Source organism: Mustela putorius, unplaced genomic scaffold (genome assembly GCF_011764305.1).
Source record: "Mustela putorius furo isolate JIRA1106 unplaced genomic scaffold, ASM1176430v1.1 tig00002210_pilon_pilon_pilon, whole genome shotgun sequence".
NCBI lineage: Eukaryota > Metazoa > Chordata > Mammalia > Carnivora > Mustelidae > Mustela > Mustela putorius.
The window spans coordinates 1-17,519 of NW_025421963.1; the positions used below are offsets into that span (position 1 = coordinate 1).

A 17,519-nucleotide genomic window follows, 5' to 3' on the forward strand; every position below is an offset into this window, starting at 1 on the left:
TTTCTTGTTTACCCAATCATTCTTTACCAGGATGTTCTTTACCTCCCAAGTGTTTGTGTTCCTTCCAAATTTTTTCTTGTGGTTGAATTCCAGTTTCAAAGCATTGTGGTTTAATAACATGCAGGGAATAACCTCTGTCTTTTGGTATTGGTTGAGACCTGATTTGTGACCCAGAGAAAGTTCCACGTCCACCTGGGAAGAATGTGTATTCTGTTGTTTTAAGGGAGAATGTTCTGTATATATATCTAAGAAGTCCACTGGTCCAATGTGTCTTTCACAGGTCTTGTTTCTTTGTTCATCTTCTGCTTGATGATCTGTCTACTGCTGAGAGTGGAGTGTTGACATATCCTACTATTAATATATTATTATCAATATCTTCCTTTATTTTGGTTATTAATTGTTTTATATAAATGGCTGCTCCCATACTGGGGGCCTAGATATTTACATTTGTTAGATCTTCTTGTTGGATAGACCCTTTAAGTATAATATAGGGTCCCTCGATGTCTCTTATTACTGTCTGTGTTTAAAGTATAATTTGTCTGAAATGAGGATTGCTACCCCAGCTTTCTTCTGAGGTCTGTTAGCAAGGTTCTCCATCTCCTCACTTTCAATCTGGAGGTGTCTTTAGGTTCAAAATGAGTCTCTTGTAGACAGCATATGGATGGTTCCTGTTTTTTTACTCCATCTGCTTCCTTGTTTCATTTGCGAGGAGCATTTAACCCATTTACATTTAGAGTGACTATTGAAAGATATGAATTTAGTGCCATTGCATTGCCTGTAAAATCCCTCTTTCCATAGATTTTTTGTTTCTTTCTGGTCTGTGTGACTCTTGGGGTTTCTCTTCATTTACAGAATCCCCCTTAATATTTGAGGACTGGCTTGGTGGTCACATATTCTTTCAGTTTCTGCTTGTCCTGGAAGTGCTTTAGCTCTCATCCATTCTGAATGACATCCTAGCTGGATAAAGTATTCTTAGTTGCATATTCATTTCATTTAGTACCCTGAATATATCTTGCCAGCACTTTCTGACTCACCAGGTGTCTGTGGATAGATCTAATGTTCTTTTGATGTTACTCCCTGTAGGGACCCTCCTTTCTCTAGGTTTTCTCAGGATTTTTTCCTTGGTTGTACAATTTTCAAGCCTCACTATTATACGTTCAGGTGTTGAGCTATATTCATTGATTTTGGGAGAGGTTCTCTCAGCCTCTTGGACTCAAGTGCTTTTTTTCCTCCCCCAGAATAGGGAAGTTTTCAGCTATGATTTGCTCAAATATACCTTATAGCACCCTCTTTCTCTCTCTCTCTCCACCCCCTTAGGGATCCCAATATTTCTGACATTGGAACTTTTCATGGCACCATTAATCTCTGGAATCCTTTTCTCATGTGTTACTAGAAGCCTGTCTCTGTTTTTTCCCACTTTCTTTTCTCAGCTTGTCTTCTAGATCACTAATTTTTTTTTCTGCCTCATTTAGTCTGGCTGTTAGAGTATCCAGTTTAGACTGCAGCTCATTCATAGCATTTTTAAGTTTGGCTTGATTAGATCTCATTTCTAACCTTAGAAATCCTATATTGTCACTAATGCTTCTTTCAAGTCTAGTTGTTGATGTCATGCTTGCTCTCCAGAGTTCTATCTCTGACATTTTGCTTATATCCATATCCATTAGTTCTGTGGCAGATGACATTGTCTCTGTTTCTTTTCTTTGTTGAGAGTTCCACCTCCTAGTCATTCTCTCAAGGGATGGTTGGGTGAATGATCAGAGTCCAAAATATCAACCAGGACCTAAGCAAGACACACCCTAGGAAAATCCAGAGTGGTTGGAAACCACCAACAAAAACAAAGCCAAAAGGAAATACATAATAAAATACATAATAAAAAAATTTTTTTAAAGGAGAGGTGAGGGGAAGGTAGGCTGTAATCTTTCAGTGTGGACAAAGCAGCATATTTCAGTTGTCTCGATGTATTTTGGTCTGTTTTTTAGAGGACACGACTTCCCAAAACTACAAGGAAAGTAAAACGTGTGTGTGTGTGTGTGTGTGTGTTTGTGTGTGTGTGTAAAACTGGATAGGGAAAAAAAGACTACAATAAAGCAGATATCTATAAAGAAATACAGGTATGAAAAAGCACAAGTTAAAGAGCTTCTATGAAATATAAGTTTATATAATAAACATCTAGTTGAAGTGAGAAAAAGATAAAACAAAAACAGAGAAAAAGCATAAAAAAAAGAATAGAAAGAAAAAGAGAACAGTATCTGGGAAAAAAAAAAAGCCAGGAGGCAATGTCTGCAGCTCAGCTGGATCTCAATATACTATTTTTCTCTGGCATTAGAATTTTATAGTCTTATGGGGTCCATAGGGTTGCCATGCCCTTGTTCTTCCAGCTTGTCTTCTGGGATAGCGGCCTGCTGTGCTGTTTCTCAGGCAACTCTGGTTGGGGGGAATTGCCCTGGCCCTGTTGGAGGGGTGAGGGGAGATGAATGGGCTCAGTGGAAACAGGTCTTATGTGTGGCTTTTGTCCTCTGGTGGCTTTCCATGCCTCTTCCAAGGGTCAGAGCAAAAATGGCTGCACCCAACCTTTGGTGGATAGCAGAGAAATCACAGACCCTCCAGTAAATCACATTTCTTTTTTTTTTTTTTGTTTTTTTATTCACAGAGAGAGATCACAACCAAAGAGGCTGGCTCCAGTACAAAGCAGGCTTCCCGCTGAGCAGAGAGCCCGATGCGGGACCATTTCGAGATATGAGTGCCACAGACCCAAGCTACCCAGGCGCCCCCACCATATGTGCCACAGAAAGCTACAACCTACCACTGTGCATGCCCACAGTAACTCTCTCAGGTCGAACCAGGGCCCTGGGAGTGTCCCTGCCTTTTATGCTTCTAAATCTTCGAGCAGCTGTGGGTTCCTGCATGCACACCTGCAGCTCCTGGATTCTAGCTGGGCACTGCTCTAAAGCCCTTTTCCCAGCCACCACCACTCTGTGAGTTTTTGTCCAGTCCCGGCACAGGCTCCTGGTATTTCAGGCTGCCCAAGAGAAGAGATTCTCAACTGGCCCGACTTGCAGTTTATGGCGATCTGAGCTGAGACCCTTCCTGGCAATGCTGACCAGAACCTGCATCCTGGCTCCACTGTTAAGGCATTCTGATACTCTGGGAAGCACCTTTGGTTCTGAGGCTTCTCAATCACCCCTTTATCTCTGTGATTCCTCATATCCTGAGACCATAATGTTCTACCTTGAATTCTGCCTTTTCATCTCCAGAACCCCTTTCAGAGAGGGATGTTGTTCCCTAGAGCAGGTTTCCAAGGTTCTGCTTTTGCACTCTGGTGTTATATCCTTTCCAGGAGTCAGCTTCTGGAGGCTCCCTCCCCCTTCTGTTTATCTTCTGATATTTCCCTGAGGATTCACAACTCTGCATGTCCTACGTTGCAAAAAGCAGTCACTTTTCTAGAGATCCAAATATATATTCTTACATCTCAGGCTGATTACGTGGGTGTTCAGAATGGTTTGGTAGATATTCAGCTAAATTCAGGGACCAGCTGAAATGGGTCCCTTACTCCTCTGTCATCTTTGATTTGAGGGATTTAAAATAACCATTTGGGTATAACTGTCAGGATGTGGTTGAAACCTAATGGAGAGCAGGAAATTTGTCACCGTCAGGGATAAACAGTAATAAAAAACTGTTTTTTTACTGGCATACATGAAGCATCACTATGGTGTCAACATAGATCCCAGGTCTTCATCATTTCTGATGGAATCATAGAACTCCATTGTATAAATGGACCATATCTTCTTTGCCCATTCATCTGTTGAAGGGCATTTTGGCTCTTTCCACAGTTTGACGACTATGGCCATTGCTGCTTTGAACATTGGGGTACAGATGACCCTTCTTTTCAGTCCATCTGTATCTTTGGGGTAAATACCCCATAGTGCAATTGCAGGGTCATAGGATAGCTCTGTTTTTAATTTCTTAAGGAATCTTTCTTATGGAGATTCCTTAAGTTTTTCCAAAGCGTTCATACCAACTTGTGTTCCACTAACTTTTGTATCAACATGATGTGACTGGAGGATATTATGCAGAGTGAAATAAGCCAAGCAGAGAGTGTCAATTGTCTTATGGTTTCACTTACTTGTGGAGCATAAGGAATAACACAGAGGATATTGGGAGAAGGAGAGAAGTGAGTTGGAGGAATTGGAGGGAGAGAAAAATCATGAGAGACTGTGGAGTCTGAGAAGCAAACTGAGGGTTTTGGGGGGAGGGTTGGTGAGCATGGTCATGGGTATTAAGGAGGGCATGTATTGAATGAAGCAATGGCTGTGGTCCATAAACAATGAATCTTGGAACACTGAAAAATTAAGATAAAGTTTTTAAAAAAGATATATCTCAGGCTTGATTTCAAGTGGGATATTGCTATTAGCAATACAAAGAGAACCTGACCATGTGCATGATCTCCCCTGGCTGTCATTTCCAGCCTCCACATGCTGTCTCTACAGCAAGATCACTTGGCATGAGCATGGCCAGCTCAGGGTTCAAGGCCCTGGGGATGCCGGTTAGCTGTCAGGATAGGGAACAGTAGAGTTCTTATGCATATGTGTCCAGTCTAAGATCGAAGGGCTATAATGTCAGATTCAGTTGTTCTGGAATATATTTTTTTAATTTTTTATTTTTTTTATAAACATATAATGTATTTTTATCCCCTGGGGTACAGGTCTGTGAATTGCCAGGTTTACACACTTCACAGCACTCACCAAAGCATTTGCGACAACGTGGATGGAACTAGAGCGTATCATGCTTAGCGAAATAAGTCAAGCGGAGAAAGACAACTATCATATGATCTCCCTGATATGGGATATTTATTTTTATTACTCCTAACTCAGAATTGTATGACAGTTCATAATGAGATGGCTATTTGTAAAGTAGAGACGTATGGAGATGTTTAATAATTAATATACATTGTATTTATTCTTTACATTTCCTCATGGTGAATCTAAGTAAGCTCCACAGACATGGCATTTCTTGTGAAATAGAGGGCACTTCCTATATTTTTATAGTATTGAAATATATGGTGCTTTTGGTGGATGTGAGATATAAAAGCATTGATCAGTTGATGCCTGGATCGAAGAATTTACAAAATAGTATGAAGAGAGGGTCTAATGTCTTTTACCCTTTGTAACTTTTGCTGCACTATTGTAGGTAAAAGAGACTCTAAAGCAGGGCTTCTGTCATGTTCTGTTCAGATACGATACTGTGCTCAAGAGTCATTTGTAACGAACAGGGTGGCTCACGGACACAAACAACAACTTGCAGGCCTCACGTTGGTTCTTGTCTGGCTATGCCCAAACTCGCTTGTCAGCACCACCTGCTTGTGGCCATAGATGCTCCCACTGTCACTGGCAGGTATGCATCATGCCCTCAATGTCCGGGACAGGAAGGTTACCTAAAATCACTGTCGCACTGGTGTTGTCACACTAGGACCTGATATCTGAGTGGATTTATCAGGACTGATGTTAATAGGCTTTTCTCTGAGCTAAAATCTGTTTTTCCCAGAGTTGCCCAACTACTTCTATGAAAAAGCGTGATACAGTCAGCCAGTGGACCTCATAATAGAGCCATGGTCACAATGCAATAAAAAGTGATATGCCTCCAACGGTTTGCTAGGAAAAAATTCTAGCATTTCTCTAGCAATTGGAGAATTCTCTAGCAATTCTCTAGCGTTGGAGGCATATCACTTATTAGTATTAGTATTTCTTATCATCTTTTAGTCATTTGTATTCTTATTTTCCCTATGACTTTATGATATGTGTGTGTCTTCTTGCAAAAAGGAATGAAAGAGTGTTCCCAAATGAGGAGGGAATATGAAAAACGTTTGAAGTTTCTTAAAATGAAATATGATGCAGATGCTCTAGGAGAATCTCTGAAGGCTTCATGAACCCATGAACTTGGATTTTGAGTACCCACTTGTATTAAAGCATCAGGCAAGAAAATTCCCTTCAGAGATGATACAGGAAATTTTGGATGACATGGGGAGAACACAATCCTCTTAAAATCTCTGACAGTCAAAATCTTCCATCAAAGGGTCTTCCCCACCCTGTCATCTGGAGTCCTGTCCCCTACAAAGCACCTTCTTCATTGCTCCCGTCACATCCTTGTTCCTCAGTGTATATATGACAGGGCTGACCATGGGGGTGACGATGGTGTAGAACAGAGAAACAAACTTGCCCTGATCCTGGGAGTAGTTGTTGCTGGGCTGGAGGTAAGCATAGATGGCCGTGCCATAGAACAGGGAGACCACAGTGATGTGGGACCCACATGTGCCAAACACTTTCCTCTGCCCTGCAGATGACTTTATTCTTAAGACCGCCCTGACGATCTGACCATAGGAGAAGATGATTAATGCCACAGGTATGAGGAGAATGATCACACTGGCAAAGAAGAGCTCAGACTCATTCATAGTAGTGTCTACACAGGCAAGCTTGAGCAGGGCAGGAATCTCACAAAGGAAATGGTCTATTTTATTTCTCCCACAAAGTGGCAAAAGGAAGATGAGCACTGTCTGCAATAAGGAGTTGCCAAAACCAAAGAACCATAACGCAGAAGCCATGAGGGCACAGAGATGGGGGTGCATGATCACGGTGTACTGCAGGGGCTTGCAGATGGCTGCATAGCGGTCAAACGCCATGACCCCTAACAGAAGGCATTCCGTGCATCCCAGCCCAAGCGAGATGAAGAGCTGAGCCACACAGCCACCAAATGAGATAGACTTGTCTGCTCTCCTGAGATGAACCAGGAGCTGAGGGACAGTGCTGGTCGTGTAACACAGGTCCAGAAAGCTTAGGTTGGAGAGGAAAAAGTACATGGGAGTCTGAAGATGTGGGTCCAGTTGGGCCAAGGCAATGATGGTGGTGTTTCCCAGCAGAGTGAACAGGTAGAAGATCAGGAGAACCACAAAGAGGACTAGCTCCAGTTGAGGCCGGTCAGAGAACCCCAGCAGGATAAACCCCGTGAAAGAGCTGCCATTCTTCTGTTCCATCCTCTGTTAGCACGTTTCCGGTTAGGACCAAGCGTTTAGCAATTTTTAAAGGAAATCTTCAAAGAAGTAAACAGTTGGTGGGGTGGGAGGAGGATCTATTATGTTTTAAAGTAAAGGCCATTGGATTTTATCAGTATTTGAAGAAATGATGTGCTCATTGAAATTGCATAGCTTATACCAATTTAGTTCCACATTATCACAAAAAATCATTTTAATTTAATATAAGAAAAAAATACATAATGTCCCCTATATTTGCATCAGTTGTAGGTACAAAATATCTTTTGGTTAGAGATTAATGACACTTAAAGTACTGTAAATATGTAGGTTCATTAAACATTTTTAAAGTATTTATCTAAATTAAATTTAGTCAACATAAACTCTATTATTAGTTTCAGAGGTAGAGTTCAGTGATTCATCAGTTGTGTATAACATCTTGTGCCGATTACATCATATGCCTTCCTCAATGTCCATCATCCACTTACCCAGTTCTCCCACTCACCTCCCCTCCAACAACCCTCAGTTTGTTTCCTATGGTTAGACTCCCTCTCTGTTTTCATCTTATTTTATTTTTACTTCCTTTCCCCTAGGTTCATCTGTTTGGTTTCTTAAATCCCACATATGAGTGAAATCAGACTTTGACTGACTTATTTTGCTTAGCATAATACCCTCTAGTTCCATCTTGTCATTGTAAATGGCAAGATTTCATTCTTTTTGATGGCTGAGTAATATTCATTTAGATAAAGATAGCTAAAGCTAAAATTTTATATATATATATATATATATATATACACACACACACACACACACACATATATATAGTCTTTATCCATTCATTTGTCAATGGACACCTGGGCTCTTTTTATATTTTGGCTATTGTGGGCATTGCTGATATAAACATTGGGGTGCAGGTGCCCTTTCAAATCACTATGTTTCTATCCTCTGGATAAATACCTAGTAGTGCAATTACCAGGTTGTAGGGTAACTCTTTTTTCTACCTTTTGAGGAGTTTTCCAGAGTGGCTGCACCAGTTTGCATTCCCACCAACAGTGTAGAGGGTACCCCTTTCTCTGTAACCTTGCCAATATCTGTTGTTTCCTGACTTGTTAATTTTAGCCATTCTGACCAGTGTGAGGTTTTGAGTTGTATTCCCCTGATGCTGAGTGATATTGATCAAATGGGATTACTTTCCATACTCATGGACTGAAAGATTAATATTGTTAAAATGCTTAAACTATCCAAACAATCTACACATTAAATGCACTCCCTATCAAAATACCATTAACACTTTTCACAGAGCTGGAACAATCCTAAAATTTGTATTGCACCAGAAAGACCCACATAGCCAAAATAATGTTGAAAAACAAAACAAAACAAAGTGGGAAGCATCAGAATTCTGGACTTCAAGCTGTGTTACAAAACTGTAATTGTGGAGACATTATGGTACTGCCACAAAAACAGACACATAGAGCAATGGAACAGAATAGAGAACCCAGAAATGGATTATCAACTCTATGGCCACCTAGTCTTCGACAAAGCAGGAAAGAATATCCAGTGGAAAAAAGACAAATGATGATGGGAAAATTGAATAGCCACATGCAGAAGAGTTAAACTGGACCATTTTTTTATACCACAAACAAAAATAAACTCAAAATGAAAGAAAGACCTAAATGTGAGACAGGAATACATCAAAATCCTAGAGGAGATCCCAGGCAGCATGCTTTTTGACCTCTGCTGTAGCAACCAGATGTGTCTCCTTGGGCAAGGGAACAAAAGCAAAAATTAACTATTGGGACTTCATCAATATAGAAAGCCTCTGCACAGGAAAGGAAACTCTTAACAAAATGGAAATTCAACCTATGGAATGGGAGAAGACATTTGCAAATGACATATGTGATAGAGGGTTAGTATCCAAAATCTATAAAGAACTTGTCAAACTCAGCACCCCAAAAATAAACAATCCAGTTAGAAAAGGACAGGAGACATTGGACAGATATTTCTCCAAAGACATCCAGATGGCTGACTGACACATGAAAAGATGCTCAACATCAGTCATCATCAGGGAAGCACAAATCAATACCATGATGAGATATCACCTCACACCTGTCAGAATGGCGAACATGAACAACATAGGAAACACCAGGATGTTGGCAGGGATGTGGAGAAAAGGGATCCCTCTTACCTTCTTGGGAATGCAAGCTGCTACAGCTACTCTGGAAAACAGTATGGAGGGTCCTCAGAAAGTTGAAAATAGAGCTCCCATCAATTGCACTACTGGGTATTTACTTCAAATACACAAATATAGTGATCTGAAGGGGCACCTACACCCCAGTGTTTATAGCAGCAGTGTCCACAATAACCAAAGTATGGAAAAAGCCCAAATGTCCATCAACAGATGAATGGATAAAGAAGATGTGGTATATGATAAAGAAGACAATGGAATATTATGCAACCATCAAAAAAAGAAATCTTGCCATTTGCAACAATGTGATGGAACTAGAGGGTATTATGCTAAGTGAAATAAGTCAGTCAGAGAAAGACAACTACCATATGATTTCACTCATATATAGAACTTAGGAAACGAAACAGACGAATATAGCGGACAGGAAAAAAGAATTTTGGGACGCAAACTATATGAGTTTCTTAATGACCAGGAACAAACTCAGGGCTGATGCAGAGAGGTGGGTGGGGGATGGGCTAGATGGGTGATGGGTATTAAGAAAGAATTTTGATGAGCATGGGGTGTTATATGTAGGTGATGAATCACTAAATTCTAAATCTGAAACCAAATTTACCCTATATGTTAACTAACTAGAATTTAAATGAAAACTTGAAATCAACAAAAGAAAAAAAAGACAATGAGTATTCCAACTCCATCATATGGAAACAGGCACACAGTACATTTTTAATTCGCCTAAGACTTCTCAAAGCTGAATTGGTCTTGGGGGGTAGACACATTGTTGTGTGGGAGAAATTGTTACAATATCCATTAAATGTTCATGAACTATGAATTGAGAATGTAGCATTTCACACTATTTTATACCACCTTTGATTTCCTATAAAGATGTGATCAGTACCAGCCATGCATATAAATCTATGCAGAAAAACTTTCTTAATGGAATTAATTATAAAGGTATTTGAGACAGTCTGAATGTGCAACAATAGGGAATGTGCCCTGATTCACACACGCTCAGAAGAGCAAATAAAATAAACCATGTTTCAGTCTCCTGCACACTCACACAAATATAGATAGGTATTTATCTGAAATAAATTGCTGGCAACTTTTTAAATGTGCTTCATAAATGCACTCACCAAAGTAAAGGAGAGTAAACATAAAATGCTAATTCATCCAAGGGAAACAACAATATAATAATGCACCATTAGAATAAAATAATGGTATATTTTAATATTATCTTAGCCATAAGAACTAAGAAGGCAGTTGAGCAAAGATAAAACTCTGCTGAGATAAACTTGTAAATATGATTTGCTGCTTTACAGGATTGTATACATATGTGTGTGTATACATAAAAGAATGCTGAATGACTGGCTATTTAACAGGTATAAAAATGAATATGATTTTAAGGTGAAAAGGGGTGTTAGAGAGGAGAAGGGAGTTGGGGTAAATTGGAAGGGGAGGTGAATCACGAGAGACTATGGACTCTGAAAAACAATCTGAGGGGTTTGAAGTGGCGGGTGGGGGTGGGAGATTGGGGTACCAGGTGGTGGGTATTATAGAGGGCATGGATTGCATGGAGCACTGGGTATGGTGAAAAAATAATGAATACTGTTTTTCTGAAAATAAATAAATTGAAAAAATTAAAAAAAAAAAGTAAAAGAAAATGTCAGGCAAAGAAGATGCCCACCAAAAGCGAAAAAGGAATGTGATTGTCTTTCTCTGTTAGGATTGCTTCCAGTGCCTTCCTGGACAGCACACTAGGAGAGAACTAGAATATGAATATCATTGTCTATCTTCTTACCTTTATCTTTTTCACCTTGCATTTAGGAAAATTATCCTTTAGTAACTCTGGATATGGGAAAGATGAGGCTGCATAATTCATCTCCCATCAATTTTCAAGAGAACTTTCTGCTGACCTGGGTCACTGTGTTCTCTTCTTTCTCTCCTCCTCAGCATCCATCCATCCATCTTAAAGCTGCGTGCACCAGCACAGAAAGAAACCTTTTCAGAGAAAGGTATGTTTAGGCTAAGGTTAAGGAGGAAATTTTGTTTTATTTCCTTCTTACAAAATATAAAGAATTGATATGTAGACTAAGCACCAATATCTATATAGGTAGGTATCAAATGACCAAATGCAGTAAGAGACATTGATTCCTCTTAGATAAACAATGTAAATAATGCTGACTGAAAATATTGAACACATCCATCTTAGGTACAGGAGCAAAGAATGGTGTCCTTAGTACCTATCATGATATATATGATACAGGAAACTGCAGTTATAAAAATCAGACATAAATTATTCCTTTACATACCAAAAAAATAAATACGTGAAGAAAGCACAGGTTATATAAATAGAGAAAAAATTTTATTAGGTAAAATAAAAATAAGTAGATTCCACAAAATAAAAAAAGATGACATTCTATGAAATAATTACTATCCAAAAATATGGTGGGAAATGACATCTCACAAGAACACAATTTTCCAATAATAATTAAGAAAACAGGCATCAAATGAAAGAGGTTAAATGCTTAGTATCAGCACATGTAAGCTGATAGAGCCAATAGCATAAGTGTTCAATGCTGACAACATGTCTAAAAGTTTAAATAAAAGAATACATTTTTCCACAGAGATAGATGCTCAGTATGTACTGCACATTTTAAAGGTCAAAGATCTCAAGATAATATTTGTACTGAAGATATTTCAAATATATAACAGCCACCTTTATAATTGACATACAAACCCTGCCCTATCCAGTTCCTGAATAAACCTGAAATAATGTTGGCAGTGGTAGAAATGAAAAACTACTACTTTAATAAAGCTTCTGTCCCCTAGGTCTGAGCTGACTCCAGATATACTAGAACAGGCTCCCGAGGGCAATGCAGGATGAGCTAATGAGGGGGAAGGCAACTATCCCAACACCAGAAATGACAGGTCTAATTAACATGGACAATGTTTTCATCCACATTCCTTGGGAGAAGAGGATCAAGTAGGATTTCCACTGCACATGGTTTGTTCAGGGAGTGCCCTCAGGATAAAGGCGATGAGGGAAGCAAAACAGAGCAGAGAATGCTGCTAAGGAAGGATGTAGTCTCAGGTGGAAGATGGCATGAGCCTGATCCCGTAAGAAGCTGGACACAAGTCTCCCATACAATATCCATCTGTATGGTGGAAATACTCTGTCCTCCCTGTTTAATGGCATAGGTGCTATCCCAGGTAGCTACCTCAGCATTTAAAATGTCCTAGCTGAGAAACAGAATTTTGTATTTTAATTAATTAATTAATTAATTTTTGACAAAAATTCTTGTTTATTAACAACAATAAAAAATAAATATTGGCTAACAAAAATCTCTTCAAATTAAAAAAAAGGAATATACCAAATACATTATAGTCCACTTTCCCCTCCCCCCCAGTCTCTCTCTCTCTCTCTCTTTTTCTTTTTATTTATTTATTTATTTTTAAGATTTTATTTATTTATTTGGCAGGGAGAGAGATCACAAGCAGGCAGAGAGGCAGGCAGACAGAGAGGGGGAAGCAGGTTTCCTGCTGAGCAAAGAGCCTGATTCAGGGCTCAATCCCAGGACCCTGAAATCATGACCTGAGTCGAAGGCAGAGGCTTAACCTACTGAGGAGTCCAGGCACTGAACCCTCTCCTCTCCTCCCCTCCCCTCCCCTCCCCTCCCTCCCTCCCTTCCTTCCTTCCTTCCTCTCTCTCTCTCTCTCTTCCTTTCTTCCTTTCTTTCATTCTCAGTTAGCCAACATATAATACATCACTAGTTTTTTTTTAATTATATTTTTCAGTGTTCCAAGATTCATTGTTTATGCACCACACCCGGTGCACATGCCCTCCTTAATACCCACCATGAGGCTACCTATCCCCCCATGCCCTCTCTTCCAAGTCTCTCAGTTTGTTTCTCAGAGTCCACAGTCTTTCATGGGGGGAGGAGTCTCCTCCTTCAATTTACTCCTATTCACTTCTTTCCTTCTCCTAATGTCCTCCATGTTATTCCTTATGTTCCACAAGTAAGTGAAACCATATGATAATTGACTCTCTCTGCTTGACTTATTTCACTCAGCATAATCTCCAGTCCTGTCCATGTTGATACAAAAGTTGGGTATTCATCCTTTCTTTTTTTTAAAGATTTTATTTTTATTATTTATTTATTTGACAGACAGAGATCACAAGTGGCAGAGAGGCAGGTAGAGAGAGAGAGGAGGAAGCAGGCTCCCTGCTGAGCAGAGAGCCCTATGTGGGGTTCGATCCCAGGCCCTTGAGATCATGACCTGAGCTGAAGGCAGAGGCTTAACCCACTGAGCCACCCAGGCACCCTGGTATTCATCCTTTCTGATGGAGGTGTAATACTCCATTGTATATATGGACCATATCTTCTTTACCTATTCATCCATTGAAGGGCATCTTGGCTCTTTCCACAGTTTGGCGACCATGACGATTGCTGCTATGAACATTGGGGTACAGATGGCCCTTCTTTTCACTACATCTGTATCTTTGGGGTAAAAACCTGGTAGTGCAATTGTAGGGTCATAAGGTAGTCCTATTTTTAATTTTTTAAGGAAACTCCACACAGTTTTTCCAAGTGGCTACATTAGTGTTAAGAAGGTTCCTATTTCTTCCCTTTCTCCACATCCTCTCCAGAACTTGTTGTTTCCTATGCTGGTAATTTTGGCCATTCTAACTGGTTCAAGGTGGTATCTCTGTGAGGTATTTTCTTTTTTATTTATTTTCAGCATAACAGTATTCATTATTTTTTCACCACACCCAGTGCTCCATGCAATCTGTGCCCTCTATAATACCCACCACCTGGTACCCCAACCTCCTACCCCCCTGCCACTTCAAACCCCTCAGATTGTTTTTCAGAGTCACCTCCCCTTCCAATTTCCCCCAACTCCCTTCTCCTCTCTAACTCCCCATGTCCTCCATGCTATTTGTTATGCTCCACAAATAAGTGAAACCATATGATAATTGACTCTCTCTGCTTGACTTATTTCACTCAGCAGGATCTCTTCCAGCCCCGTCCATGTTGCTACAAAAGTTGGGTATTCGTCCTTTCTGATGGAGGCATAATACTCCATAGTGTATATGGACCACATTTTCCTTATCCATTCGTCCGTTGAAGGGCATCTTGATTCTTTCCACAGTTTGGCGACCATGGCCATTGCTGCTATAAACATTGGGGTACAGATGGCCCTTCTTTTCACGACATCTGTATCTTTGGGGTAAGGTTTTGATTTGAATTTCCTCGATGACTAATGATGATGAATATTTTTTTCATGTGTCTGTTAGCCATTTGCATGTTTTCATTGGAGAAGTGTTTGTTCATGTCTTCTGTCCATTTTTTGAGATGATTATCTGTTTTGTGTGTGTTGACTTTGAGGAGTTCTTATAGATCTTGGATATCGGCCCTTTGTCTATACTGTCAATTGAGAATATCTTCTCCCATTCCGTCGGTTGCCTCTTTGTTTTGTTGACTGTTTCCTTTGCTGTGCAGAAGCTTTTGATCTTGATGATGTCCTAAAAGTTCATTTTCACTTTTGTTTCCTTTGCCTTTTGTCTTAAAAGAAGTTGCTGTGGCCAATACCGAAGAGGTTACTGCTTCTGTTCTCCTCTAGGATTTAGATAGATTCCTGCTTCATGTTGAGGTCTTTCATCCATTTCGAGTTTATCTTTGTGAATGGTGTAAGAGAATGGTTGAGTTTCATTCTTCTATATATAGTGTCCAATTTTCTCAGCACCATTTATTGAAGAGACTGTCTTTTTCCCACTGGATATTTTTTCCTGCTTTGTCAAAGATTATTTGACCAAAAAGTTGAGGGTCCATATCTGGACTGTCTACTCTGTTCCATTGATCTATGTGTCTGTTTTTGTGCCAGTGCCATGCTGTTTTGGTGATCACAGCTTTGGAGTAAAGCTTGAAATTAGGCAACGTGACGCCCCAGCTTTTTTTTTCTTTTTCAACATTTCCTTAGTGATTTGGGGTCTTTTCTGGTTGCATACAAATTTTAGGATTATTCCAGCACTTTTAACAATGCTGGTGTAATTTTGATCAAGATGGCATTGAAAGTATAGATTGCTCTGGGCAGTATAAACATTTTCACAATGTTTATTCTTCCAATTGATGAGCATAGATTGTTTATCTGTCTCTTTGTGTCTTCCTCAATTTATTTCATATGTGTTCTATAGTTTCTAGTGTATAGATCCTTTACCTCTTTGGTTAAGTTTATTCCCAGGTATCCTGTGTTTTTTGGTGCTATTGTAAATGGAATAGATTCCTTAATTTTCTTTCCTTAGACTTCTGTCTGTCCAGGACCTGCAGGCATTGGCATAACCTGTTGGCAGGGGTTGTGAACTCAGAGTCCTGCCCCTGGATCACTGCTTGCACCTCATACCCTAGGATAAGCCCATTATTTATAACAGCAAATGGCATGGTAGCTATTGGAGACAGTTCAACTTTTCAGTCCTTTCTTTTCCTCTGGGACAGCTGACCTTGGCCCTGCTCATTAGAATTTCCATGTTTCACTTAAGAGAATGATATGAGTTTGGGCACTTAAAAAGACACATGACTTTTAAGAGATGTCTGACTGGCTCAGTTGGTAGATCATCTAACACTTAATCCCAGGGTTGTGAGTTTGAGGCTCATGAGAGGTGTGGAGACTATTTAAAAAAAGAAAAGAAAAGAAAAGAAAGGCACCTGATTTGTATTTCATCTAAATGAATGAATTAGGGAAAAATAAAACCTGCTATAGGAAAAAAGAAAAGAAAAAAGAAATCTCCTTGAGAGATGTCAGCTGAAATTTTCCATGACAAATGCAGGACACAAACATATTAAGAATTCTGGCATTCAAAGTCTTCCATCAAAGGGTCTTCCCTGCTTAGTCATCTAGAGTCATGTGCTCTCAATAGCACCTTCTTTATTGCTCCCATCATATCCTTGTTCCTCAGTGTATATAAGATGGGGTTGACCATGGGTGTGATGATAGTGTAGAACAGAGAAACAAACTTGACCTGATCCTGGGAGTAGTTGTTGCTGGGCTGGAGGTAAACATAGATAGCCGTGCCATAGAACAGGGAGACCACTGTGATGTGGGACCCACATGTGCCAACTGCTTTTTTCTGCCCCGAGGCTGACTTTATTCTTAAGACTGCCCTAACAATCCAACCATAGGAAAAGTTGATTAATGCCAGAGGTATGATAAGAAAGATCATGCTGGAAAAGAAGATCTCAGACTCATATACAGTGGTATCAACACAGGCAAGCTTGAGCAGTGGGGGGACCTCACAAAAGAAGTGGTCTATTTTATTTCTCCCACAGAGTGGTATGAGGAAGATAAGCACTGTCTCCAGTGAGGAGTTGGCAAAACCAATGAACCATGATGCAGAAGCCATGAGGGCACAGAGACGGGGGTGCATGATCACGGTGTACTGCAGGGGCTTGCAGATGGCTGCATAGCGGTCAAATGCCATGACGCCTAACAGAATGCATTCTGTACCTCCCAAACCTAGCGAGAGGAACAGCTGAACTACACAGCCACCAAATGAGATAGACTTGTCTGTTGTCCTGAGATGAACCAAGAGCTGAGGGACAGTGCTGGTCGTGTAACACAGGTCCAGAAAGCTTAGGTTGGAGAGGAAAAAGTACATGGGAGTCTGAAGATGTGGGTCAAGGTGGGACAAGGCAATGATGGTGGTGTTTCCCAGCAGAGTGAACAGATAGAAGATCAGAAGAACCACAAAGAGGACTAGCTCCAGTTGAGGTCGGTCAGAGAAACCGAACAGTATAAACCCAGTGAAAGAGCTGCCATTCTTCTGTTCCATCCTCTGTTAGCACATGTTTCCTGTTAGAACCAAGAATTTAGCAATTTTTAAAATATTAAAAAAAAAAATAAATGGTTGGAGGGTCTATCATGTTGCAAGACATGGCCCTCAGATTTTATCAGTAACTATATGAATAAATAATGTACTCATTTATATTGACATAGGTCATACCAATACAGTTCCACATTATCACAAAAGTATGTCATTTATATTTAGTATAAGAAAAGTGAAAAAATGGACCTTGTGCTTGCATAAGTCAGAGGTATAAAAGGCCTTTTGTTCTGAACTTGAAAGGATAAATAAGTAAGTATAAACTGTACTTTATAAAGTATAAACATACTGTGAGTATAAACATACATTTTAGCGAGAACAGGGATGAGGGGAAATGAGGGAGAATCAGAAAGAAACAGAAGGAGATGCGGAGAGAAGGAAAGACGTTATTGTAAATATGTTTCTCATGATTCACAGCTGGATTTGCACACAGCTGGATATGC

General features: G+C 39.9%; 2 protein-coding genes across 2 annotated transcripts; both read right to left on the reverse strand.

Moving 5' to 3' along the window:
- Positions 1-6,085: 6,085 nt before the first annotated feature.
- LOC101689628 (putative olfactory receptor 2B8) lies at positions 6,086-7,024 on the reverse strand. Its single transcript, XM_004781517.2, has one exon. The coding sequence runs from the start codon at positions 7,022-7,024 to the stop codon at positions 6,086-6,088; it is 939 nt and encodes a 312-aa protein (XP_004781574.2).
- A 9,062-nt stretch (positions 7,025-16,086) lies between these two features.
- On the reverse strand, positions 16,087-17,025 carry LOC101689925 (putative olfactory receptor 2B8). The gene has a single exon (XM_004781518.1). It carries the CDS (start codon positions 17,023-17,025, stop codon positions 16,087-16,089), a length of 939 nt encoding a protein of 312 aa, XP_004781575.1.
- Between the last annotated feature and the right edge of the window lie 494 nt (positions 17,026-17,519).